We start from the raw sequence: 27,735 nt of genomic DNA on the forward strand, positions 1-27,735 counted from the left end.
CCTTGCACAAGTAGCTGCTGCTGCTCCCCCTGCACCCTATGTGTCGGAGCCAGCAGTGGCAGCAGTGAGCCTCATTCTTGGGGTAGCCAGGAGCAGAAGCCGGCTACCCTGCATGCGAGGCCATTGGCTCCTGCTTCCAGCTCGCCACTTAATAGGTTAACCGATTAAACCTAAAATTTAAGCAGTTAGCTGATTGATCAGGATTTTACATTCCTAATTGTCACTAATACCTCAGAGATTCTGTGAGAGCTGAAGGTGTCTAAATGATACATGACTTGGGCAAGCAAAAATCTGACATGGGCCCCAGTATACATTTGTAGATGTTTCCAGTCTCAGGTAGCTTTCTGTTCTTACCCAAGCAATGCTCATTTCCTCCAGTAGCTGTCTTATCCTCCCTTGACATGCACCTTGTCTTTGCCTTCATTAGGGAAAAAGATATATTCTTAGTTAAGAGGTGCACTAGTGATTTCATCCTGTATCTTAATACACAGTCCCCTTCCATAGGGAGTTGACCCTTCCTTCTCAAACACATACTCCATACTCTCTCCTTTGGGATTCCTTCTCCTCCTCCTCTTAGTGTATCCCTTCCCCAGCTAATTATCCACACTTGTCATGGTTACATCTATCACTTACGTCTATGAGAGATGGTCTAGACCAGTGTTTTTGAAAGTGCTCCATGAAACCGCTTTGAGAAACACGTTAACTCTCCGCCCCAGTTTGTTTATTTACTGGTGCCACGGCCACTGAGCCTCGCAGCTCCCATTGGCTTCCTTTCATCCTTTACAGCCAAGGGAAGGCGCAGGAAGCAGTGTAGGCTAGGCCACCACTTCCCGCTGCCCCCCTTGGCTGCAAAGTGCAAGAGGGAGCCAATGGGAGCTGTGAGGCTCCCTGGCTGCGGTGCCAGTAAATAAACTAACTGGGGCAGCCATTTAATGTGTTTCTCAAAGTGGTTTCACGGAGCACTTTCAGAAGCACTGGTCTAGATGGTACTGGGTCCTGAAGGCAGGGGACTGAACTCAGTGACCTCTCGAGGTCCCTTCCAGTTCTTGTGTTCTATGATTCTAATTTCAATTTCCTGCTTATGCAGCATTTTCCTCTTCCTGTATGTGGGCCTCTGAACAGGGTTCAAAAAAGAACTAGATGAATTCATGAAGGGTCAGCATCAATGGCTATTAGCCAGGATTGGGAGGAATGATGTCCCTAGCCACTGTTTCTCAGAAGATAGGAATGGGTAACAGGATGAATTGATGATTTACCTGCTCTGTTCATTCCCTGTGAAGCACCTTGCATTGGCCGCTGACAGTAGACAGGATACTGGGTTAGGCTGGTTAGACCATTCTTATGTTGCACTGTTTTGTATTAAAGCGTGTTGGGTTATGTATATGAAAAAATTGTGAAAATATATCATGGTATTGTGATTTAAATTGGAATATGCGTCTTCACATCGGCTGACTTTGTGTTTTGGTTGCGCCTAGGCACCAGCTTCTAAAAATCCACTACAGGCAGTCCCCGGGTTACGTACAAGATAGGGACTGTAGGTTTGTTCTTAAGTTGAATTTGTATGTAAGTCGGAACTGGTACATATTGTAGTGGAAACTCTAGCCAAACATTTCTCCAGAGTTCAGTTTTTTTCTCCCACACCTCACTTCCCTCAGTCCTTTATTCTCAAGCTGAGGTGTCTGCTGAGAAAAGCCGCTCCGCGTCTCCCTAGTCTGCTGGGGGAGGCGCTAGCTTCGTGTCTCCCTGGTCTGCTGGGGGGAAGCAGCTAGTGCGGGTTTGCCTCACCCTGTTTGTAAGTAGGGATCCGATGTAAGTCGGATCCATGTAACCTGGGGACTGCCTGTACTGGAATTTTCTTTCTGGAAAAACAGAACTCCAATACCCACTTACACTTGCCTGTACCAAGCTGCTATTTCAGCAGTGTTTTGTAATTGTTCAGCTGTCTTGTGAAAATATTTATTTAGTAATTAGTTTTATACAAGTGGGATGAAATGGTCTTGGGATACAAACTGTTGTTAAAGTGGCATCTGGGTTGCTGATGTAATGGAAGAAATGTTTTGAATGGGCCACCAAACAGTTTAAAAAAATCAAAATAGAGAATGTTTAAAATGCTATAAACTTTAGGTTTTACTAGGAACTGTGTCTCATAGTGGAAGAACAAATCTCAAAATTCTGATACTTAAAAATGTATTTTAATGGCTGTAACTATCTATATTGCATTAGCAATAAGCCACACCCTGGTGTTCATTACAGATATTGATGCACTTCTTGTGTGGTTAATGGCATTCATTCTGCCTTTTGCCTTGTTATTAAAGAAAAGGTCTTATGTCTAAGACCCTTAATACCAGGGCTTACAACCCTTGAAAGTTTTTTTTAATGTAATTTCAGTTCCTTAATACAGGCAGTCCCCGGGTTACATGGATCCGACTTACATCGGATCCCTACTTACAAACAGGGTGAGGCAACCCCGCACTAGCTGCTTCCCCCCAGCAGACCAGGGAGACGCGAATCTAGCGCCCCACCTCCCCCCAGCAGACCAGGGAGCCGCGGAGCGGCTTTTCTCAACAGACACCTCAGCTTGAGAATAAAGGACTGAGGGAAGTGAGGTGTGGGAGAATAAAACTGAGCTCTGGAGAAATGTTTGGCTAGAGTTTCCCCTACAATATGTACCAGTTCCGACTTACATACAAATTCAACTTAAGAACAAACCTACAGTCCCTGTCTTGTACGTAACCCGGGGACTGCCTGTATAAATTAGTATGAGAACACAAATGTATAGTTTACAGTAGCCTTACAGAAATGCGCTGACAGAAGTTGAAGCTCAAATGAGTCAGGTTTCACTTTCGGATTTTTTTATTTTAAGAAATTGGGTGAGACCTTAATACATGTGAAATATAAGGAAAGGTAATAGAACAGAAGCATTGCAAAAACAGAGATATTCAAGAGGTACAGCAACTGATTTCAGCTGACTTATTTTATGAAACTGAGTGCCTGTCATAAGTAGTTTGTTCTTTGAGCATGTGGATTTTCATGTACGTTCATGTGTCCTCTCCCCATCCCCAACTTAGTCTTTTGCATAGTAGTGTTCAGTGGGGGCTGTACCTTCAGCCCTGTGCCTCTTTGTGCTCCGCTATGAGGACAGTGGCCTTGGCCTTTCTCATTTCCTTCTTATTGCTTAGAGCAGTTACACAGACTCTGGAGTGTGTTAAATTTGCTTCTGAATTAGTTTTAGGTCTCCATTTGATTAATTTCTTCTTTGATTTTGCTGGGTGTTTTCAAAAAAGAAAGCAGTTAGAACAGATGTAGGGGGACCCATGCTGCACACCCCTCTGTATAGTGGGGTAAGTTACTTGGCACCTGTTGCTAGTTATGGTGAATTTATATCTCTTGATTTTTAAACCCACCATTTGGTTTCTCCAAAACTCTGCTATATTTGAAAACTAGAGGATTTACCCAGCCTTGCTCAGGTCCTGAACTGAAATAATTGTTGTTTTTCTTCATTTAAATCATTGCTCTAGGGTAGGATAATTTGACTTAGTCTGATCTTCTGCTCAAGGGAAAGGGATCTTTTTCCGGGTGTCTTTTGTTCATAACTGGAGCAGTGAGTGGCTATGAACTTCATTTGAATGATTTGTTGCATTGAGTGCCCAGTGTAAGTTTAATAGCATCAAAACTGAAAATGGACACTAGGTGGTGCTATTTCATAACTACAGTACAGTTAAATATTTCAGCTTACAACATGCAGCTTGCTAATGCCCTTTCACATGTTTAAAGACTCAAGGTATTAGCATTTCCTTGTCTCTGGCAACACATTTTAAAAATATTGACTGACTAAAAGAGATCAGAGACAAGGTCAATGAGGCAATATCTTTTACTGGACCATCTTCTGTTGGTGAGAGCAGATTACAAGGTACACAGAGCTCTTCTTCAGGTCTGGGAAAAGTACAGGCTATCACAGCTAAATACAAAATAGAACAGATAGTTTAGCATAAATAGTTAGCACATATTCTGAGAGAGCATTGATGGTCCCCTTAGCATCCCTGTAATCATAGGAGGGATGGGATTAGTGAATAAAAACATTTGTAATAAGTTTTAGTGTTTTTAATTAAGACTGATTTTTAGTCTCTAGCAAAGTTTTAAATTTAAGCTCCCAGGAATCCTTAGGGGTTAGGGTTAAACAGTTTGCTCTTTAAATAGGGTATCTTGATTTTTTTATTTTTTAAAAATGGAATATTTTTGTCCCCCTTTTGCCAACTCTTGTACAGTGGAGTCTGGATTATCCGATTCCCGACACTCCGCTTTATCTGACCCTGCAGCTTCCGGGGACTTTGTGGGGTGGGGACAACGGCCCTGCTTGCTGCCCTGTCGCTCTCTTGGAGCAGCTGCTGCCGCTCCTGCCCGGGACAATGGGGCAGCGAGTGGGGCCGTTCTCCTGCCCTGGAGCCGCTAATGCGGCTCCTGCCGGGGCCGCTTCTTCCCCGGCAGCAGCAGCAGCAGCTGTCCGGTGCTCTCTAGGAGCAGCTGATGCGCTGCTGCTGGGGAAAACGCGGCCCCGGCAGGAGCCCCATCAGCTGTTCCTAGAGAGCACGGGGACAGCTGCTGCTGCCGGGCCCGCTTCTTCCCTGGCAGCAGTCCCTATCATCCGACATATTCGGTAATCCGACCATGTGTCTGTCCTATTTACGTCGGATGATAGGGACTCTACTGTATTAACATTGTGGGATCGAGGTGGATGAGAACCTGGCAGGCTGCTGAAGTCCTGGCAAGAAGCTGTGTGGAGCTCTCAGCTCTCCTCCTTGACCCTGGCTCTCAACCCCCCACATTGCCTCTTCAGTCATTGGCAATGCTCCTGGTTAGGATACACACCATGGACAGAAGGAGACTGATGCAGTCATTTCAGTAATTACTGTAGTGGCTGTAAGTCAATCCAACTTAGGTTGTAATGTATACATTCACTTAGTTATAGTAGGCTAGAAAGTCACAGAAAAGTTATTTTTTTAAGTTGGTATCTTTGTTAGATTTGCTGTGTGAACCTCTCTTCCAGGATTTATTGCTGCATTGTGACAGTTTGAGGACTTTGTGTATGATTAACAATATGTCACAGAGGTCTTGGACTCTGTGACTTTCAGAGACCCCTGTGACATTTTCCATTTCAGCAGTAGGTGGGGGTATCCCAGAGCTCTCCAAGGTAGGGGAGCCCTAGGAGCCCTGGGATGGGTGTTGAACAGTCTCTCCCATTCCCTCCACTCACAGCAAGGTTTGGGCTCTCTTCTCCGCTTTTGGGCTTCAGTCAGACACCCCCATTATTTTTTGTAAGTCAGACAGGTCACAGGCTTCTGTGAATTTTTTTTTATTGTTCACAATCTGTCCATGACTTTCACTAAAAATAATCATGACATAATTTTAACCTTACATATGATGCATAATTCTGATCAGTTTAATGGAATTGTTTCTATCATAGATTCCACATCCACAAAGGTATTTCATCATTTGAGTGGGCTAGGGCCCTACCAAATTCACCATCATGGGGAAAACACATCCTGAACTGTTAAGTCTGGTTGCTCCCTTCTCTTCTCTCCCCTACCCCCCAGTAATATCTGGTCTTTTGTGCGCTTTTATCCTACAGGTTTTTGCAGTGGAGAACAGCATTTCTCAAATTGTGCAGCAGGAGCAGGGGGCGGTGCGAACACAAAAGGAAGTTGCAGGGTGGATCTTAAAGTTATTTTAAGGGGATCACAGTATTGCTGCTCACTCTTCTGCACTGTCTTCAAAGCTGACTGAGGGCCCATCTTTCCAGGCAGCAGTAAAAAAGTAAAAGTATCACAATCATAGCATGCCATCCTTATTTCTGCGCTGCTTTGCCAGCAGCCGATACCTTGCAGCTGCCCAGCTCTGAAGGCAGTGCTGCTACCAGTAGTCCTGCAGAAAAAGGGAACAGTACTGCTCCCTCTCCCAGGCCTGGCCAAAGAGTTTGCAGGGCCCAAGGCAGGGCTCTGGGAGCAGGGCCCCAGGCCCAGCCAGTGGATGGTGAATACTTAGCAGCGTGGGGGCCCAAAAGCACGGAGCCCAAAGCCTTTGCCTTGCTTGCCTTGCCCTAGGGCCAGGCCTGCCCTCTCCACCCCCCAAATAGCCCAAACACAATAGTGGGAGGAGCATCCAGCCAGAAGGAAAGTTTTACCAGTGCTCACTCTGTATGTAAGGGTCATATAAATAATTTGGTCTGACTTGTTCATGACAAAATTGCCCAGCTAAAAGTTGGTTGTTTTCACTTCCTTTATCACTTCCTCTATCCGCTTAAATCCTTCTGTTTGAAACTCTGGAACTGCAACTTGGAATCTGACTATGTAATTGTAATATAGCTGTGCAACCCTGGGAAGCATCCACATATTGGCATGAAATACAAATATCCCTTTTACTTAGGATAACAAAAAGTATCTTTGGACTTTGTTAGTCATGGGAGAGGGCCGCAAAGTTGCTGCACTCCATTCCCAGGGAGAGAGGGCATTTCCTCTAACCTGTTAGTTAGGAGATAATGGCAAAACAGCCAAAGTCATAGAACATTTGTATATGCAACAAGCAACATTACTACATTTCTTTATAAACTATAAATGAAGAAAAGTGCCACATAATTATAAACCTAAGACTGTTCTTTAATGAGAGGGGAGATTTCCAAACGTGTGTATTAAATGATTTTGGAACTTAAACTAAATCAAGAAACAAGGATGTTTAGATTTAAGTCTTTTTTTCTATAAAAATTGGCCAACTAGTGATTTTATCTGTTTCACTCAGGGACACCTGATCCTATTTATTTTCAGAAAAAAAATATAACATGGAATCCTCTAGAAGCACCAAGTTATGCTGTAGCTCATTTCGGTCGCCTCTTTCCTCATTCTGTTTTACATTTGTTGTATCTGGTCTAAAACTGAATTGTAAAACTCCTTAGGCAGGGAACTCTCTTGCTATGTGCCAATACAGAGGTCCAGCACATTGGAGCCTTCACTGTACCTGTGAGTGACTAAATCAGAGGTGGGCAAAAGGGCCTCTGCAGGCTGCTGCTCCTCTGCCCCTCAGGCCAATTAGGACCTGGGAACGAGGGAGTGTCTGAAGCCTCTTTTTGCCCTGCCAGGAGCACATGGCGCTTTGAAAGCGCTTGCTGCTGGCAGTGCCGGGGGGGGGGGGGGGGGGAGTGGAGGAGGCTTCACGGGCTCCCCCACCCCCAGGCCAATCAGGGTCTGAGGGCAAGGGAGCTGCATTAAGCACATCAAAGTGCCACACGCTCCTCACAGAGCAGGAGGAGGCTTCCCACTGTCCTGCACCCCCAGGCCCTGATTGGCCTGGGACTGGGAGAGCGTGCCAAGCTTCTTCCAGGGCGTGGGTGCCTAGTGAGAAGGGGAGCAAAGAGGCTCCCCCAGCCCCAGACCAATCAAGGGTGGCCCCAGGCTACTTCAAAAATTTTCAGTAGCAATTATTGCCCACCCGTGGGCTAAATAGAAACTAGATCTAGGGACCTTTCTGTTAGAAAAACTTGCATCACTGTAACTAGAGTAAGTTTCTATTGTAGACATAAGACACAGTGGGGCCTCAACCGGTAAATCTCACAAGTGTAAGATTCCTTTCTGTGCATCTGTATTGGGGCTTGCAGTGTAACTACATTGTCTAGATCAGGGGTCAGCAACCCCCGGCAGCATGCCACAAGCGGCACGCGAGCTGATTTCCCATAGCACGCAGGGTGGGAGCTCAAGCCCGTCTCTCCCCCCATGCAGCTGGGATCTTGTGTTGTGGCTCCAGCCTCAGCCGTGCAGCTGCAGGCTGGTGTACTAGCTTTGACTTCCTCCTGGGATGAGGGGGAGGAAAGAGGCGCGCACATGTCCCTGGGGCTGTCCTTGCCCAGCCTGGGTGTGCAGCTCCCAGGAACCTAAAGGGTTAACTCCCCTGCCCCTTCCTAGCTACAGGCTTCTTATTTTGGGATGGGGCAGGGCTGTGTCTGCTTCTCAGGCCCCTTCCCCACTGGGCTGGAGCCAACCCTGGGCAGCCTTGGGCTTTGCCTGCCCTCGCCCCAGAGCTGCAGCCAATAGGCAAGGAGCTGGTCTGGCAGGGAAGAGACTCTGCCCCCCTCTCACCCTAGTGCTACTGGCCTGCCAGTGAGTGCACTAGAGGCACAGGGATGTGGGGACAGATGGGGGATGTGAAGGAGGATGGAAGGGGTCAGGAGTTTCACTGAGGTGGGATGGGGCGATGTGGGGGATCAGGCTGTGGAGGCAGGATGGGAGGGGGCAGGAGATGCACTGAAGTGCATGGAATGATGGGGAGGGATTATGGGGCTGAGGGGAGTGAGGCTGGAACAGAGGGAAGAGGTTCCAGAGAGGCTGTTCTCGGTAGTGACGGATGACAGAACAAGGAGCAATGATCTCAAATTAGTGGGAGAGGTCTAGGTTGGATATTAGGAAAAACTATTTCAGTAGGAGGGTGGTGAAGCACTGGAATGGGTTACCTAGGGTGGTTGTGGAATCTCCATCCCTAGAGGTGTTTAAAGTCTCTGCTTGACAAAGCCCTGGCTGGGATGATTTAGTTGGGATTGGTCCTGCCTTGGGCAGGGGGCTGGACTTGATGGCCTTCTGTGGTCCCTTCCAGTTCTACGATTCTATGTGAGGAGGGATACAATTTTACTTTGCAAAAGCTGCACTTTTCTTTACTCCCCACTTCTTTGCCTCCCTCCCCAACCAGCTATTTGCCTGTATTCTCACCCTCTCACCTTTCCTGCATTACTCCCCCAACCTCCTTCCGTCCCCAGGTCCCTCTCGTACCCCCACCCCACATCCTCTCCTGCCACCAAACTCCCTTCCAGACCCTGCTCTCCTCACCCATCCTGCATTCCTATCCCACACATTGAACCTCTCATTTTTGTTCCCACCCCAAAGCCTAAGGGAGTTCACAAAATCCACTAACTTTGGAACCCAAGAAAAATAAATCTGGCCTGTGATAAGCCCTGAACTTCAGGCCTCCCTGTCCCTTCCCCTCACACCATGGGGGCTGGAGTGCTAGAAGAGTGAGTTGTCTCAGTTGAGGGCCTGGGTCTTTTTGGCTGGGCTGCACCTGAAGGAAGGAGCCAGGGACCCTGGGGAGAAGAGGGGGGAAGAGAGGGAAGACAACCCTGTTTAGAGTGGCAGCTGGAAAAGAAGTTTTAGGGTGAGTTTGATTAAGTTTGTACTGAGATTTCAATGTAGAATTAGTCAAGTGGTTTTGTTTCTTTTGATTTGTAACCTATTTTGCTCTGCCCACTTTCACTTATTACTATTTAAATCCTACTGCTTCAACTTAATAAAACCATTTTTATTTTTTATCAAACCCAGTGTAAGTGATTGTTACTTGGGGAGGGCAACCAGTGTGCACATTTCCCCCTTTCATTGCTAAAGGGGACTTACCTAATTCTTTGGGGTTTGATCCCATCTGGGGAGTGCTATCTCCAGGAGGCTGGGCCCTAAGCTGTACTCTCCTTGGACCTGAGGAGGTTCAGTGTCTGTGCTGCTTCTCGGTGGGGGCAGGGACTTCAGCTTGGGGCCTTGGCTGGGGGAGACCCGGAAGCTGGCCCAGCAGGACTGGGAGGTGAGGAGCCCCACAGAGCAGGAAGACGAGTGGCAGTGGCTGGGTCAGCACCCCAGGAGGCACCCCCAAGGGGTCACCTGTGACCTCACCCCATCACAGGGACATAAAAGCATCTATTTGAGGGTGAACACTAACTAGCCTTTCATCTCTGGAGGTTCTTGAGTCAAGTAGCTAAGTTACAGGAGCTCAGAGGTTCATATTTGAGCTATCTGGAGAACCTGCACTGTGCTTGACTTTTGGTGGCATGTGGTATATAAGAGTATGTCCTAAGTACTAAGATATCATGACAATCAATATAATAGAAAACATATGAATAGGATTTTCACATTTGAATGATTGCTAAGTGAGCAATTTTCCCTTTTATAAAAGATTCTCATGCTTGCAGATTTTTGGGATGAGAGAGATAAGCAATGCTTCTATTAAACCTTCTGATGTTTCAGGCTATTTTAATTTTATATATCATCCTATGTGTTTTAATATGAGCCTTTCTTCCATCACTATGAAATGGCTAAACATTTCACTGCATACTTAAAACCATACTGAACTGATCTTAAACTGTCTTTCTGTATGGAAATATAGAGGAAAAACAACCTATTATATTTTTTTCCAACTAGGCAATATCGTTTTTCAGATCAATGGAGGAAATTTCAGTGAGCACAAAATATATTTCAGCAAGTGCACCAATGTCATTCTGAAAGAACTCTCTTCTCTCCCCTCCGCCCCCGCTCCCTCTCCCCCTGCCCCTAGAAATAATAGTATGCTGGGATTGGCAATTTACTGAAAAGATGAGAGAGAAAAACAAGTGATTCCAATACTTTGAATTATGTGAAGAATTTGAAATTGGTGTTTTGAGATTGTTTTGTTTTTTTTCCCCCCTCCTAGGATCAAATTTAAATCACTGTGGATTCAGAGGATCTTCATATTTGGGGTTGCCATTCAATCCATCCAAGGTTAGTTGAGTGTGAGTGTGTGTGTGTGGTGGTACGCACACGAGAGCGAAAGATAAGATCCCCATGGTAACTAGAAAATGATTTTGTGGCTTCTTTAGAGTAGGGATGTAAATGAGTAGTCGAGTATACAATTAACTGATAAGCCTAGGTTTATCAGTTAATCTTCTTGACTACTCACATTCTCTCCCTGCCCCCATGCTACCTTGGTATCAAAGGCAGCAAAGGGTGGGGAAGGAGTGGAAGCCGGCTTAGCCAGCAGCAAGGGGGGGGTGAGAGTGGAGTAGGGAGGCTTCTTCGTGGCAGCAGCCCCTGTCCATTGGGGCTCCGAGCTCCCCGCAGACGGAGGCTGCTCCGCAGCAAGCCTGGACCTGCTGCGGGCGGAGGCCACTTTGTTTAGACCCCCTGTATACCAGGGGCTGCTTGTAGACCAGCCTCTGTCCGGGACCAGCCTGGGCCATTGTGGCCAGAGGCTACTTCGCAGCAGCCTTCCCTTCCTTCCCCCCCTCCACCCAGAAGCCTCTGTCTGTGGGGAGCTCAGACCCCTGCAAACGGGCTGCTGCCAGCACGTACTTCTGCCTCTATATCAGAGGTAGCAGTGTGGGGTGGCAGGCAGGTAGCCAGTCTGCATAGGGAGATGGTTTTTAAACTGGCTCCCCTCATAGACCAACTCCGCCTGGCACCCTGTGCTGCTGCCTCTGATAGAGAGGCAGCAGCACAGGGTAGCAGGGGCTCCCGGGAGTGGGGCTGGAGTGCACTGGCTGCCATCCCTGGTACTATAGAATAGTCGAGTAACTGATAAGAATTCATTCTATTACCTGCCATCCAACATCCCTACCTTAGATCATAACTACAGAACTATGAAGTGAACGTTGAACCAGGAACCTTTGAAAGAAATGAATATTTAATTGTTTGCACTTGCATAGTTTTACAAAAAATCCCCACTACACCTCCTCTGCCCCAGAACTGTTTCTCTGTTTACAAATGGCAATGGGGAAATGGCTATTCAGGTTGTAGCTTGCCCAAACTACACAGAAAATTGATTGGCAGCACTTGGTTTAGAAAATGGGAGTTCCTAATTGCTCATCCACTGGACCCTACTAGGTAAAAATCCTCTCTGGTCCAACAGCTACATGTGGACCATGTCCAGAAAAAAACTAATGAGATGCATGTATAGACAAAATACTGGAATGCAATCAATATTTATTGCCGACTACAGATTTTTAGTGTCATATATAAGTAGTGCAGGCGTGTTTCCTCCTCTTCCTGGGCATGCAAAGTAAAACAATTTAAGCATTTAAGCTATTCTGTTTGTATAATCCTGTTGCATTAAAACCTTTGTGTTGTGTCTAGACTACATCCCTCTGTTGGCAGAGAGATGTAAATGAGGCATTTCGAAAGTGCAAATGAAGTGGGGATCCCACGCTTCATTTGCATAATCACGTCATGCTGCTTTTTTGAAAAAGCGCCATTTCGAAAGTAAAACCACGGTCTAGACGCGGTTCTTTCGAAAACGGCAGGCTTTTTTGAAAGTGCCATGATGTGATTATGCAAATGAAGTGTGGAGTATTTAAATCCCCGCTTCATTTGCACTTTCGAAGTGCCTCATTTACATCCCTCTGCCAACAGAGGGATGTAGTCTAGACACAGTGTTGGTAATTGAGTTGATCTGTCAGTGTAGATTGCTGACATGCGTCCATGTTATATAAGCCGTTGTTGCAAAGTATCGTGTAATTTTTCCAAACTCTTTACTGTGAATGACTGACTATAATGTATATTACGCAGATTGTAAAACACATGGAAAGAAATCTAGTTACCCTCCTACATTACAGGGGACACTAAGGGCAACATTAGCACAAAATGTAGGATTAGTGTGGAAAAAATGACTTGATCTTTAACAGTCATTTATAAACTGAATGTTTATTGTGACTGAACTTGTTTCTATGGTCCTGGATATTGTGATAATTCCCTTTGTGCATATGTTTGGGGTAGGGGAGGATTCTAAAATTCAAAGAATGTAAGTGTCATGGGCAGTAGGCTACTGAAAATAAAAATTGAGATGTTGGGATTTAGTGTTGTAACCTTCAGAGTTGTAGTGTCTAGAACTCTTGAAACCATGATCAGATCCCAGCAGGCACAACTAACTCAGCCTTGAAGTTAGATAAAGTAGTATGCAGCTTGTTGATTGGTGGATTCAGATGAGATGGCAAAAACATCTTGTCTATTCTGACTGAGGTTTGGACCCCTCTTTCTTAATCAGTCATCTGAGCTAGGTGAGGAAGAGCAATATGGTTCAAAGCCTAGGGTTGGAGTTAATTCCAGCACTGGTGACTTGTCCCTCCACAGATACTATCTGGCTGCTGCTCAGGCAAGAGGAGATGGTGTTAAAGTCCTCTATGGCTTCCGATTCTGCACCTCAGTTCTGTGTCAATGGAGGGATAATCCCATAATTTCAGTAACCCTCACCCCTCCTTGTCATCTGAACTGAGAATGCAAATTGCCCATCTTAATCTCCACTAACCTAGAGCAGTGTTTCTTAAACCTTTTAAAGACCAAGGAACACCAAACAATTTTTTTTAAATGAGGAACACCAAGGATTTTTTGGGGGTGTCCGGGCCAGGGGAAAGTTATTGAGCAAAAAAAAAAAAGTCGCCTGCCCCTTTGAGGGTGGCCATTTTGAATTATCTTTTTTTCTGCGCCACACCTCTAATTGCCTCGTGACACACCAGTGTGCAGCAGAACACAGTTTAAGAAACATTGACCTATAGAGACTACTTCACCCTAACGTCATTTACAACTGCTGGGCAAGAGGCAAGATGTTAGGTGGGTGCAGACTGTAGACCTGCACTTTGTTGGTGTTATCCCCTATGAGAGCATGCCCACGGGCTCCAGGGAGCATCTCACTTCAATCATGTGTGCTGGAGGAAGAGCCTCTACCCTGAGTGTGGAGCTAACACCTGTGAGTGGAGAGTACCCAGCAGCTAGGGTTGCCAGGTGTCCAGTATTCACCTGGACAGTCGTATTTTTGGCTCCTGCCCGGTAAAAAATTCAGAGAATACCAGACACCTGAGATGGCCAGTATTTTCTGAATTTTTCCCTGGCCAGGAGGTGAAAATGCCGGGCACCTGTCAACCCTACAAACACTCAGCGTCCAGCCACCTCTCCCTCCCACTGTCTTCCTCTGGCCCCCAACACCGCCAGCGCCCCGTCCCCAGCCCCCATGCTTACCTGGTTCTCAAGGCTGCCGGCACAAAATGGCTGCCAGCCAAAAGACCTAGGGGAAGCAATGCTCAACTGCTTCCGTGTTCCTTTCCCTGTACTTAAAGGGGACATGCTATTTTATTTTAAAAAAAATATTTCTTTGGCTTTATAAGTCCTTGGAGTCTCTTTTCTTTTTTCTAAAAAAAACAACCCCAACTTTGGTCCTGTCCCGTCCCCTTTTTTTCCCCTTCAACAGAATTTTTTCCCAGGTTTTTTTTGGGGGGGAGGGTGGAGTGGTGTTCGGTATTTTTGTTTCAACCATCTGGCAACCCTTCCCAAATCCAAGTTGTTAGTGTTACTCTGTATTCAGCAATTTAAACTCTTAACATCTTTTACTCTTCTGTGCCTATTTCCCTTCTCTTTCACAGTCCCTCCATTACCAGTCTTACTTTTCCCCTTCTGTGCCCATCTTCCTTTTCTTCTGCTCCTGTTTCACTTCCTGCCTTCTTTCATTGGCTGTTAGCCAATCTTTGCCTTGATAGTACTTCACAGAAAGTGAAGCTTCATATGTGGTATCCATTTTTGCTACCCAAATCTTTTTCTCTTTGGCACAGTGAACTCTCCAGATTAAGGACAGTCTCCCTCTATGAATGCACAATGCCCACAGTTTGAGTACTATAATAAGTAAATTCATGGTAGTGTTTTTGTTAAGAGTAGGGGACTTGCCCTGTCAAAATTCCACCCCCCACCCCCCCATTCCCATGTTGTGCTGTTGGCTCTGCCTATTGTGTGCTTGGCTTTCATGTAGTCTGTGCATCATCAATGTGCTCTCTGCCCCAGCTGTGGAATTTGGTGCAGAATTGAAGCTTTTCGATTTAAAAAAAAAAAGAAGCTTGGCTTGTATTTGTGATGAAAACAACATTTTATACTGAAGTTGTATTTAGATTGTCTTTTGCGTCTGCAGTTGGAGAGTCTGACTCATTTCCATTCATTAAATGGAGTTTATTCTGAAGCATAACAAAGTAAATCTGAGCATGGATTATTTCATTATTCAGTAGAAGCTTATTCCTCTGCACCTTCCTAGTGCCAAAAGCCCTAGCTGTCAAAACCAATAGCTTATGCAATTGCTAATGCAGTTATGGATTAGGCATATTATGGGTTTTAAGAAGTGGGTAACTGACTAATTGTTTAGTCGATACAATTTTGGGAAGGAAGATACTCTATCCTGGCTCATGGCAATCCAAGATCTATCCCCACTGCAGCTCTGCAGTTTAAATGTGATAGAAGCTAACTAAGTGCTTAATAATTTGATTGGGCTAACTTTGGTTCTTTCCTTAAGTGAAAAGATAAATAACGCTTCCCTATTCACTTTTCCCATGCCACTCATGATTGGTCTCTGTCATATCACCCTTCTGGATGTATCTTTTTCCAAAATAAACAATTCCAGTTTTCTTAGTTTCTCCCTGGGCGGAAGCTGTTCCATACCTGTAATAATTTTGTTGCCTTTTTTGTAGTTTTCCCATTCTAATATGTTTTTTTAGATGGGTTGATCAAACATGCATGCTGTATTCAAGATATGGGCATACCATGGATTTATGTAGTGGCATTTTCATGTATTTTGTTTTATCTATCAATTTCCTAGTGATTGCTAACATGACTGCTGATATATGTCGGGTGGATGTTTTCAGAGAAGTATCCACCATGACTCCAAGATCTTTCTTGGCTGGTAAAAGCTAATTTAGACCCCCATCATTTTGTGTGTATAGTTGGGATTCCAATGTGCATTTACTAATTGAATTTATCTACCATTTGATTAACCAATTTAGTGAATCCCTTGAACTCTTCACAGTCATTTTTGGACTTGATACATAATTACCCAATAGAGTTGTCTACAGACATTGCTACCTTACTTCCTTTTCCCAGTCTTTTATGAATGTTGAACAGTATACATAATTAAGGAACACAACTAATTATATGTTTTGTGAAAACTGACCATTTCTTTGTAGCCTTTATTTCCTGTTTTTTAACCAGTTATTGATCCATGAGCAGCGGATCTTCCCTTTTACCCCATGAGTGTTGAGTTTGCTTAAGTGCCGTAGGTGAGGGACCTGGCCAAAGGCTTTCTGAAAGTCCAGTTCACTACATTGACTGTATCTCCCTTGTTTGTTTGTTTACCCTCTCAAAGAATTCTAATAGATTGATGAAGAATGGTTTCTCTTTACAAAAGCTATGCTGGCTATTCCATCAATATAGCATGTTTATCTGTATCTGATAATGATGGTTTCAACCACTTGCCTATACTGAAATTAGCTTTATCAGTTTACTTTCCAGGATTGCCTTGAAAGCCTTTTTTAAATATGCACATTTCATTAGCCATCCATCATCTGATAAATGCTGATTTAAGCACTAATTTTCATATTACAGTTGGTAGTTCTGCAATTTCATATTTAAGTTTATTGAAAGTATTTGTAAGCTCCCAGCTTCTCAGGAAAGATGTTAGATGGAGCTGTGCAATAATTTAGCTTGTTTGGGCATATTTAGTCAGATAAATTCCACTTAATCAAAATTACCGCAGAAATTAACATTCTTTACCTTTTAAAATGTTGTCAAAGCTTTGACTATTTAATTGTAGTTAAGAGCTTATGAAACAAGTTAAATGTATTTTCTTTTAATTTTAGGGTCCTGGTATATCTCATCCCTATGACAGTGGACACATAGCAATGACATACACTGGACTATCATGCTTGGTTATTCTTGGAGATGACTTGAGTCGAGTAAATAAAGATGCCTGCTTGGCAGGACTGAGAGCTCTCCAACTGGAAGATGGAAGGTACAGGATGTTCTTTATTACATACAGGGCACTCTGGAAAATTTTGAGAAATAACTACTCATGGAACAAAATATACATTTTACCCCTATAAAATATCGGTATTCGTTCTTCTCCATCTTAAGTTTTCAGTTTGCTGTGAAAACAAGAATATAGGCAAGTAGAGCCCTGTGCAAATGTGAAATTGATATCTGAATCCACATCTAGCTGAGTTAGGAGCAACCCTGAGAGGATGAAAGTTAGAAGTTGAGATTCAGGGGTATGGTTGAGGTGAAGATTGAGAATACTAGGTACCTACCATATCTGTATTCTCTTTCTGAAGCAATTAAAAATGAACTCCAGTGCATAAACTAGCATTATTATATTCCTTTCGGATCCAATAATAGACACTGAAAGATTCTGCTTGCAGTCAGAGGCAATTGGTCAGCCTGCAAAAAAAAAAAGTATCCATATTAATTTCAGTATGCTAACTTTTTCATATCCCACCAGCACTATTGAGTTGCAGCTTTTACTATTAGCTCTGTGACCTGGTGTCTTGTCCTGTTTAGGAGAATGCAGATGTAGTTGGGCAAAAAATGCTTGTGTGTGTCCCTTTTATTAAACAAATACTCTGCTACAGTATGTGCAAGCCAAATCTGCAGTTTAGTGCAATAAAGGTTTGTTATCTGGTATTTGAATATCTGGAAAACTACTGGTATGTTAACCAGCATTGCCCCCAGCTGCCATACCCCTGCGTCTTTGGGTGCGTGTGTCCTGCTCCTGCCTGTCTAGTGGGTTGGCTTGATGCCTCCGGCCATTGTGGAGCTTCTGACAACTAGCACTGCCAGCTGCTCTCATCTTCAGGTGCCACCTTCCTCTTCACCCTGCCTCGAGCTGTCCGAAGCCAGATCTGCCAGAGGGCTCCCAGGCAGCTGGCCCACTTGTCTGCCTGCCACATATGATGGCCCTGTGGCTCAAGGGGAGGGTAAAGGTCACCAGACATCCTAAGGGGATGAGAGTTGGTTGCTGTGGTTTCCTCTGGGTAGTAGGCAGGGCAAAGCAATAAGCTTGGGTATCCAGCACATTTGATTAACGTCAGCCCCCATTCCTCCAGGAGTGCTGGATAATAAAACTTTTACTCTACGTAAAGTTGGTATTAAAACTGAAAATCTAATGTATGCATTTTTTTAAAGAAAACTTTTACTTTTGGTAGGAATATTTGTTTCAGTACTAAATAGTGTTTCAGCATCACCCAGCCCATGCAAAACTTGTTCAGTTAAGGTTGTAGGGTTTTTTTTAAACAAATAGTTAACCAGCATAGACCTAGTGTGGACCATTAGAAGCATAAGACACATTTATACTATGTATCTTATTTCCCTTTCCTGAATGGGGTTGTAAAGTCCCATTTTAAAAGTTAATGGGTTAAATATTATGTTTAACCGATTAACCAGGATCTCACAGGTGGGGGCCTGCTTGTGGCACTGCAGGCCCAGCCAAACTGCTGTTCAACCACTAAGTGTGATAAGGGTGATGCTTTCCAGGGATCCAGTTAACTGGTTAACCCTTTACATCTCCAACACTAATAAGAACCCTTATAGCACTATATCTTAATCTTAGCTAAGAGGATTGTACCACTTTAATTATACTCTAGTTAAAGCTGTGCGACTTTGTTTAAACAAACCCTTAGAGCTGCTGCTGTTTCAGGGATGATTTTCTCGCTGAGAACATGTTACATCCACTGTAATATAGGATTGAAAATACTGGTAGTCCTGTTAGAAAGTACCGGGAAACTGTGTAAAACTTAAACTATTTGTCTATTTTGAGTTAGGTGTGGTTCAGATTAAGAAGTCTGTTTTTGTATTCTGTTTTGTGATTCCCAGTTGGCCTTTAGTGGGCATGTAGATTGATTCCTTCTTTGCATGATAAATTGTTATAGTAGCGTTTTGATTTATTTAAAGACTGAAAAGCATAATTAACGTGTTTTGGTGATTTACTTTTCTTTGTACTTAGGTGCAAGAGATCCATACAAAGGCACGTTTTTTTTAAATAAAATTCAACAGACTGAGATTTTGAACAGTATGTGGTGCTCCCAGACTCTTAAATAATTTTTGAGATTGTCTGTCTATCTGGAGAACTAACCATAGTTAGGCACTACTGAGTTTACCAATTACTAGCTTGTTGAGTAGAAAACTGAACAGACAAAACGCCAGAGCTGATTACATGTAGAGCTCTACTCTGTGATTTATTACATTCTCTCTTACGAATCTATCATTAGACTTTGTAGAAATTTGTCTGTAGTACAGTACTTCCCTAGAGATCCTGCTGTCATTGTTTCAAGAGAGCATGTTCCTTCATGAATAAAGTGTTCTGGGATCTTGACTGTGAAAACATCCCTTCTATTTCTGAATCTTCTCTTTGTCCATGATTTTTCCATTAGTGTTCCAGCAAACCTGGCCTTCAGTGGAATCTTTGACTGCAGTGGGAAGTTAGCAACTGACCTCTACATTTCTTGGCAACTAAGGGAGAATATTTCCTAACTGGTGTCCAGCTTTAGAGGAGAGAATTGACTCCATTTACTGTTGAATATTAGCCAAAGGAGCGCAACTATACTATAAAATACAGTAATATGCAAATAACATATTTGCCTAACCAGTTCTCCCCAATCTTTGGAGTTAAAATAATTAAATATAGCAAGCTCCTCAGGGAAGCAGAGCTGGTGTAATAAAGGGAGATTAAAACGTAATTGGACTCTCAGTTTAAACCCCAAATTTATCTGTAAAAAGTTGTCATTAGAAGTGAAAACTTAACCTGAATGGTCTTTGTAAAGAGTACTGAAACAAGAGACCGGCATGTAGTTCCTTAGAAGCTCATAGGTAGAGCTCTGCGTGGATACAAAATTGGTATCTGAATCCTCAAAAATGATCCATGGATACCCATGGATTTGTAGGGCTGTAGTGTAGGTTCTAACTGGCTGTGCTGTTGTGATTTCCATTCATAGTATTAAAATCCAGATTCTAAGTACTTAATCTATTTGTAAAGCCACATATATACTGTTTTAAATTGCTATTTAGTGTCAATATTATACATCTGCCTTATCAGATACACTGTTGTACAATTCAATTTCTGTGTGTGCATAACAGGGATTTTTAAAGGGACTATGGTCCATTTCATTATTAAACTGAGATAGCAGTGTTAATCAAGTGAAAGTGTTGGCTTAATTTATTTTTAGCTTATGAGTCAGCCAAGACTTACAGAGATGATAGGGGTCTACAAAGATAAACCATTTTCAAGAACTCAGAATTGTTAAAATACAATGCTAAATTGCGTCCGTAAAATAAAAATTCCAAATTTAAAGGAAACTATGTAGCTGGATGTGATTATTTCCAGAGTTGAGCCTCGTGCGTTGGGCATCTGATTGAAACAGAATACAGGCAGTCCCCGGGTCACGTACAAGACAGGGACTGTAGGTTTGTTCTTAAGTTGAATCTGTATGTAAGTCGGAACTGGCGTCCACATTCAGCCGCTGCTGAAACTGATCAGTTTCAACAGTGGCTGAATCTGGACGCCAGTTCTGACTTACATACAGATTCAACTTAAGAACCCCAGGCATCCCCAAGTCAGCTGCTGCTGAAACTGATCAGCAGCTGATTCCAGGAAGCCCTGAGGCAGGGGCTTCCTGGAGTCAGCCACTGGTCAGTTTCAGCAGCGGCTGACTTGGGGACGCCTGGGGCAGAGCAGCTGGGGTGCTGCTGGGTTGCTCCTGTAGCGCCGAGGAGCAGTGCTGCGGGACCAACCGGCAGCGCCCCACCTGCTCTACCACAGGCCCGGGGCTTTGCTCCACATCTCCCTGGTCTGCTGGGGGGGGGGCACTAGCTGTGCCCCCCCCCTCGCCCCCCCAGCAGACCAGGGACACGGGTAGCAAAGCCGCAGCGGCGGCGGGGTGCCGCGCCTCTGAGGCTTTGCTCTGGCAAAGCCTCAGAGGCGCGGGACCCCTCCACCTCCCCAGCTTTGCTCCAGGTGTCCCTGGTCTGCTGGAGATGGTCCCCAGCAGACCAGGGGCACCGGGAGCAAAGCCGCAGTGGCGGCGGAGTCCCGCGCCTCTGAGGCTTTGCCAGAGCAAAGCCTCAGAGGGGCGGGACCCCTCCGCCTCCCCGGCTTTGCTCCGGGTGTCCCTGGTCTGCTGGAGATGGTCCCCAGCAGACATGGGGCACCCGGAGCAGCTTTTCTTGCCCCTGAGGTCGAGGTGGCGGGACCGCTGCGCTCTGGGCGGTCCCGCTGCCTGCGAGCTCCGGGGCGAGAGCCCCGTTCGTAAGTGCGGATCCGACATAAGTCGGATCCGCGTAACTCGGGGACTGCCTGTACTCTGATTGATTGAAACAGTTCTCTTGACACAAGTTTCAGAAATTGCAAGTATGCATTTGTTTGTCCAACTTAGGCTATGTCTACACTATGCCAGAAAATTGACCTAAGAGATGCAGTTCCAGCTATGAGAATAGAGTAGCTGGAGTCAACATACCTTAAGTCAAATTTCAGAACTCTCCCCATTGCAGGTCAATGGGAAAAAACCTCTCCTGTCAGCTTTCCTTAGTTCTCATGACCCAGTGGAATGCTGGGGATGTCATCAGCAGTTAATTTAGTAGGTCTTATTAGAACCGCTAAATCAAACCCCAGAAGATAGCTCTCCAGATCATCAATCTTGTGGTAAGTGTAGACCTGGCCTTAGGCATATGACTAGGCCAGTATGTATGCACACGTAGATTTGCACCTCAAATGGGTGAAGTTCTCTTGTAGTAAGACCCCAACACAAAAGTTTATGTAGAGATTTTAGAGACAAATGGATGGCTTCATTAGTTCGGACTGATCTAGAAGGGAGACATTTAAAAATATTTCCATGCACTGACCCTGCTTCAGATGTTTTAAAAGTTTCTAAGTATTCAAACTGCATATCTTTGAGCTAAAGGAAATCTTGTTAGGAAGTTGTAAAGCAAAATGTTGTGGTGATCTTGTTTGTGAGGTTTTGAAAGCACAGAATCCTAGGCTGGTGCCTGATTAGGGCAAGCTAATTAATAGTTTTTATAATTTAAGAATATTTTAAAAGACTAAAAGAAAAATGTGAGTAATAAAAATATAAACCCTGAAACTTGACCATAACACACACTTAAATAGATATAGTTAGGGCTCGCCGAACCACAGCGATCGCCAGCCATGCTGTCCGGTGATCTGTGCATGCGCAGATCATTCTGCACATGTGCAGATCGCCCGAACCCAGCTCTTCCGGGTTACAATCTACTTGCCATAGGCAAGTAGATAGTATAATTTGTCGAGCCCTGTATATAGTCCTATTTCCAATTCAATACGTTCATTCTTGGAATCCGTTCCATGATGTATTTAAAAAAAAAAAAAAAAGGAGTAAGTAGCCAGCACCATGCCTTACCAAAATGAACACCAAGATTGCTAGGGAGGAATTATAGGTATAACTCATCTATAAAAGTGGAATATACCAGATGGAAGAATACAAATAGTAAAATATGTATTTTAATATGTATACATGTACTCTGACATTTGTCTAGATAAAATTGCCTGAACCACTAAATATAAATGGTTTGTCAGTTCACTTCACTTGATAGCACAATATTAAAACAATATCAAAACAATATTAAACTTAAATATGTGGTTGTCCTCCCAAATATGGACATAGTATTGTCTTCCTGAACAGTATTGTTTGAAATATTTAAGGAATATCCTCTTGAGATGAGTGTATGGTACAAGAGGCCAAGCATTTTTCTTGTTCATAATGTGATAACCGTGACAAACCATAATGAGAGAAAAATCTGTGTTTCTTTCAGTTTCTGTGCTGTGCTTGAGGGTAGCGAGAATGACATGAGATTTGTATACTGTGCTTCCTGTATTTGCTACATGCTGAACAACTGGTCAGGCATGGATATGAAGAAAGCAATAGAATATATTAGAAGAAGTATGGTGAGTTTTCCTAAGTGTGTTGTGTGGGTTTTTTTGGGTTTTGTGTGTGGTTTTTTTTGTTTGGTTGGTTTTTTGCGGGGGGGGCCTAGGGGGAGATTTTTCAGATCTTAACAGCAGGCTGTTTTTGCCACCTGCTACAATCACCAACTCTACTGAATATAAGCCATAGCCCTTCATCTTCTCCTATGTGTTTGCTGGTATACTGAGTTGAAAGAAAGGAGTAATGGTACAGTACTATAATAAATGCAAAATAAATAAACCAGAAAGCTTGGAGAATCCAGTGTAGCCTCCCTTAATTAATGTAGTACAATCTTCCTTAATGGACTGGGTGGGACAACATTTAATAATGTTTCTAGACTGCAACAGCCTTGAACTAAAGAAGCAGAGCTGTTCCAAAGTCTAAAATTCTAGTTAAAACATCATTCCATCTCTCCTGTACTACACAATAGACTTCAGTTTTTCACTGAGATTGGATAATCCTATTGTGTTGCCATGTTGCAATCAGTAGGTCCCTCATCATGGTAGGATTTAGCATACATGCTGATGTACTTTCCAAGGTTGTAACATTTACTCCGATGAAAAACAGGCTGTCTTTTATTTACTATTGTTGTAAATAGTATAAAACTAGTAGCTAAAAGCTCATGTTGGCAGTTGGGCCAGGTAAATCACCATCTGTGCATTCTACCAGCGAAACTGTTAATGCAGATTAACTGTAATGATTGGTTGAGTTGCTTTTATCAGAATGGTCTAGCTGTACACTGCTAAGCATAATTAGTAAATGACTGAACTTAGAACTGGTACTTCAGCCTTATCCTCCTGGCCTTGACTGTTGCCTTAGTCGTAGTTTACCATGCTCCTCTTCTTGAAATCTGGTCTTCCCTGGGCTTTCTATGATTCTCCTCTCCTGTTTCTTCTATTAGACTCCTTGCTTCTACAGCATGACTTTTGAAGTGTTTTCTTCATCACTCCATCCCCACCCAGCACTTTTCACGGGGCTCTGACTTTGATTCCATTTACTCTTATCTTGCAGTTTATCTCTGGGTAATTTCATCTGCAAACACCAGTTCAGCTATTGCCTGTATACTGATGACTCACAGATCTCTCTACTTCAGACCTGTCTCCTTCCATCCAAACTGCAGTCTTGGTTGGTCTGTCTGTCTGATACTGCCTTGTGGATGTCTGTCAGCTCAAAATCAATATGTCTAAAACAGAACTCTTAATAGGGATGTTAAAATTAGATTAATCAACTAACTGACTAGCTCCATAGGGCGTTTCAGTCTTTGAAATGTAAGCCAGCCTCTCCCACCACCTCCACCTTCTACTCCCCCACCCCCTACCCCTTGCTGCCTCTTTCTGATAGAGGCAGCAAGGTGAAGGGAAGTGACTAGTGTGTCGACTGTCTGATAAGCTTTTACTTATTGGATAATTGACTAGTCGATTACTCGCTAACATCCCGAACTCTGAATCTCCTTGCCCCCATTACCTCCTTTCTTGATATCTGTTGACAACAGCACCAGCCTGCTTGTGACTTAAACCCATAATCTGGATGTCATCTTCAAAGTGGACCTCCTTCTAGGTCCTCGCATCTGGGCTATGTCTGAATCATGCAGATTCTTTATGCACAGCATCTCTAAAATATAGCTTTTCCTTTCCATCCATACAGCTCAAGCTCTCCTCATCTCCAGTACTGCAACGTCCTTCTTGCTGGCCTTAACTATGTAATCTTAACTTCACTTGTCTATTCTGAACACAGCTGCAAATGATTTCCTATCATGTCACTCCTCTACATCCCTCCACTGCCCTGCTACCTCTGTTACCTCAGACACATTCTTTTTTGGACTCATGCCTCTGATCAGTCCATGATACTGGCCTCCATTACTCACTTGCTAAATTTTCTTTGTGCTTTCTTCCAGGCTGCCCCTCATACTTAAGGAGCTCCTAGGAAACATCTGCAAAAGTAGTGTGTTCTCTTTCTTAAATCTCTCCTTTTCCCGCTATAGAAAGTTTAGCAGTGCTTAGGCCACTGGTGTGCTGAGACCACTGTCTGTCATGCTAATCAATACTGTTTGTTTCTTTATACTTCCCCTGTCTGTCTGTCTATACACATCAGTTGTTGTTTGTCTTAAGCTTAGTTTGTGAGCTCTTTGGGGCAAGGGACAGTCTTTTTGTTCTGTGTTTGTACAGTGCCTAGCACAATGGGATCGTATGTGATAACTAAGGCTCATTGGATTTATGGTAATACAATTAATAAGTGAACTGAAAGAACAGATTCTGATAGCTCTATGCTTACTAGCGACTCTTTTTGGTCGGGGGGGTCCACAGCAAGTTGCTTGCCAGCAATATCTACTTCCTGGCTATTTATATTTAATTATGGGCCAGTGTCAGAAAACAACTGGTAGGTGACATGGAGCTAGGTACAACTGCTTACATGTTAGGAACCTAGACTTTCAAAGTGAGCTTTTCTAACCCTAACAGTTTGCAAATTATTGGACCTGAAGAGCACATCTTCCTGATTACCCTTTTGCTTCTCCCATATTTGAATGATTTTTAGCAGCCAACCAGTGGAGCTCGAAACCAATGCTTTATATCAGACAGAAAAATAAAATGAGTCTCAGCTATTATTGTAAGACTGCTGTGTGGAGTATTGTGTAGGCTGCTAGGATGATACATTTTCCACCTTATAAGCAAATTTTGCTGTATGTTTATTAAACAATACAATGGCCACAGTTACATTAGCCCAAGGTGGATCTGCTACATGTAAAATCCCCCCCCCCCCCCAAAAAAAAAATCTGCAGTGTTTCTATTAAATTCTGGGAATGCTATACATAAACTAAAATAAAAATATTTTGTTTTCAAAAGTAAATTTCTTGACTATATGTGATGTTAGGAGAAAGTCCTACAAGAAAATAAAACTATCTAATTATAAAACAATGATATATTTAGCTTGCGTGATGTGCTTTTCTTGCAAATGTTTAGCTCTATTATTTTTTTACAATGGTACTTTGTTTTGATAGTCCACTAATTACAAGGCAAAATAGATGGCATCATTAGTGAACTGCTGTCATACAAAGATGTGGTTTTGTTTCACCATATCTTATGTTACCATTTGCAAGTACATGAGTCCTATTTATATATTTGAATGCAAGTCATAGTTCATGAATTTATTTCTTTAGTGATGTAAATTATGACATGCAACTGAGGTACAAGTAATTTGTTTAAATAGCAGTGAGACTGTTTAGCTATTATAGAAATTTGTAACTGAATGCCTAAATTCTAATTCTAAAATTTACTGTTGTCAGAACTGAAACAAACTTTAAATCCAAAAAATTGCTACTGCTACTTGAATTGTAGAATTAAGCACATCAATAAAAGCAGAAGTTTGTTTGAATATAAGTTTCAGACTAGAGCTATGCTTTAATATTGAAACTGTCTAAACGTAACATCTTTCTAGATCATAGCTGTCTATGTGTATTGTATGTACTACCTTTACTGTTTGTCACAAGTGGTTTTTTTTACCCCTTTTTGGAACCTATTTCTGCAGTGATGTCTCCTTTTCCCCTCTTCAGTAGAACTATCAAGGTACAGAGTGCAGAATTTGTATTGTTGACATGTGTAACTTAAAGTCCATTCTGACTTTCGTATTCAGGAGTGAATTTGTGATACTGATTTGGGAGGCATTTTAGTGAACTCATGAGGAATGATTTTGAATCACTGGTGCAATAAATGTAAAAAATATATATATATCATTTGGAATTAATCATCCTTAAAAGTAGAGGAACAAACTTAGCTATTTTGATTATGATTGTATCACTAAAGATGATTGTGAAGGAAATGTACAGGGGGTTAGAGTTAAGATTGTATTTAATTGATTTACATGTTTCCTAATTTGGATAGGAATTAATTATTCAACTTTCATACTGTAGCAGTGAAGAATTATTTTTGTTATCCTTTCAAAAATAAAAAAGAATTAAAGAAACAAAAATATTCCCTTTTCTTTAATAGGATCAAGTGCACAAAAAGTATTTGGTGCCTGTGAATAATGGGCACCAGTCAGCCAGCTGTCAAGTATTGTCTATTAAAATTTCAGGCTAATTGTGCAGCTGAACATAGTGCACTATTTGGGTTGCACACTTAATGACTTTTCCTGAGAGCTAATTACTTCACAGTACATTAAGCACACCTCCTCCTTTTTATAATTATTCTATTTGTAGAGTTAACTAGCTTCGCCAGCCTAGTTTTTCTTTTCTCCAGTGCTAATCAGCTTGCCATTGCTCAGCAGTTAATGGGCCTATGAAGCTTGGCAGCACATACAGCCTGGACTGCATGCTCAAAATGCACAACTTAAGGGAACTTAGTGTTGCATATGCTCAGTCTTCAAATGTTCATAGCATTTGTTTAGAATCAACTTCTCTAAGGTTAGCCAAGGCCATACTCCTGCTTAAAATGTATTAGATGCAGTGTTCCCTCTAATTTATGTCCATGTGCAGAATGACTCTTGTCATGTGCACCTATATGGCGGTGATATATCACTAGTTATTCTACATGGCCAGTGGGGCAGGGATGGTGCTGAGAAGTTGGGGTGTAGGAGTGGACTCAGACTAGGGCAAAATGGGAGTGAGGGCACAATGGGGAGGAGAGGTTTGGGGTGCAGGCTGCTCTGGGAAGAGAGGACTACCTCCAGCCCTCTCACCACAGCAACTTGGGGCCAGCAACTAGGTGACTTGTCCCCTAACCGGGGCAGGTCTAGGCTAAGGTGAATGAAGAGTGCCTGTTCCCTGGTAGCAGAAACTCTGGGTTAGGTACCATGCCTAGGGTGGCGGGAAGCTTCCTGCCAGCTGTGGCATGGAGGGGAGTTGGAGAGAGAGCTGCGGCAGTTCTGGGTTGGGGTTGGCGTGCTAATGAGGTTGATCTAACCTCTCTATATTATTTACTGTTTCTACATCAGTTATATCTCCTCTTACTGATTTCCTCCAAATAGTGCCAGATTCAGCAGTTTCTCAACATACGGTTGGTTCGTCACAGTACAGCAGCTTTTTCTGCTTCTGCCTCCAGTTCAATCCCTGCTGCTTCCCCATGTCCCTCACACAACTCAAGTCTCTCATTCCCTATCCATATGTTGCTTCTCCCCATGTCGCCTTTGTTACATGCAGAATGTAAATGGAGATGCCTGGACTGTGCCTTGATGGAGGGGAGGGAGGG

General features: G+C 43.3%; 1 protein-coding gene across 2 annotated transcripts in view; it reads left to right on the forward strand.

The window, feature by feature from the left end:
* PGGT1B (protein geranylgeranyltransferase type I subunit beta) overlaps nucleotides 1-27,735 on the forward strand; it is a 64,686-nt gene that overhangs the window by 23,437 nt on the left and 13,514 nt on the right. For both annotated transcript variants that reach the window (XM_006134477.4, XM_006134476.4), the window contains exons 3-5: nucleotides 10,486-10,553; nucleotides 16,430-16,581; nucleotides 22,404-22,536. In XM_006134477.4, the coding sequence (XP_006134539.1) occupies nucleotides 10,486-10,553; nucleotides 16,430-16,581; nucleotides 22,404-22,536 (353 nt within the window). The remainder of the gene's footprint in view (nucleotides 1-10,485; nucleotides 10,554-16,429; nucleotides 16,582-22,403; nucleotides 22,537-27,735) is intronic.

The sequence above is a fragment of the Pelodiscus sinensis genome, chromosome 6, assembly GCF_049634645.1.
Source record: "Pelodiscus sinensis isolate JC-2024 chromosome 6, ASM4963464v1, whole genome shotgun sequence".
Lineage (NCBI taxonomy): Eukaryota > Metazoa > Chordata > Testudines > Trionychidae > Pelodiscus > Pelodiscus sinensis.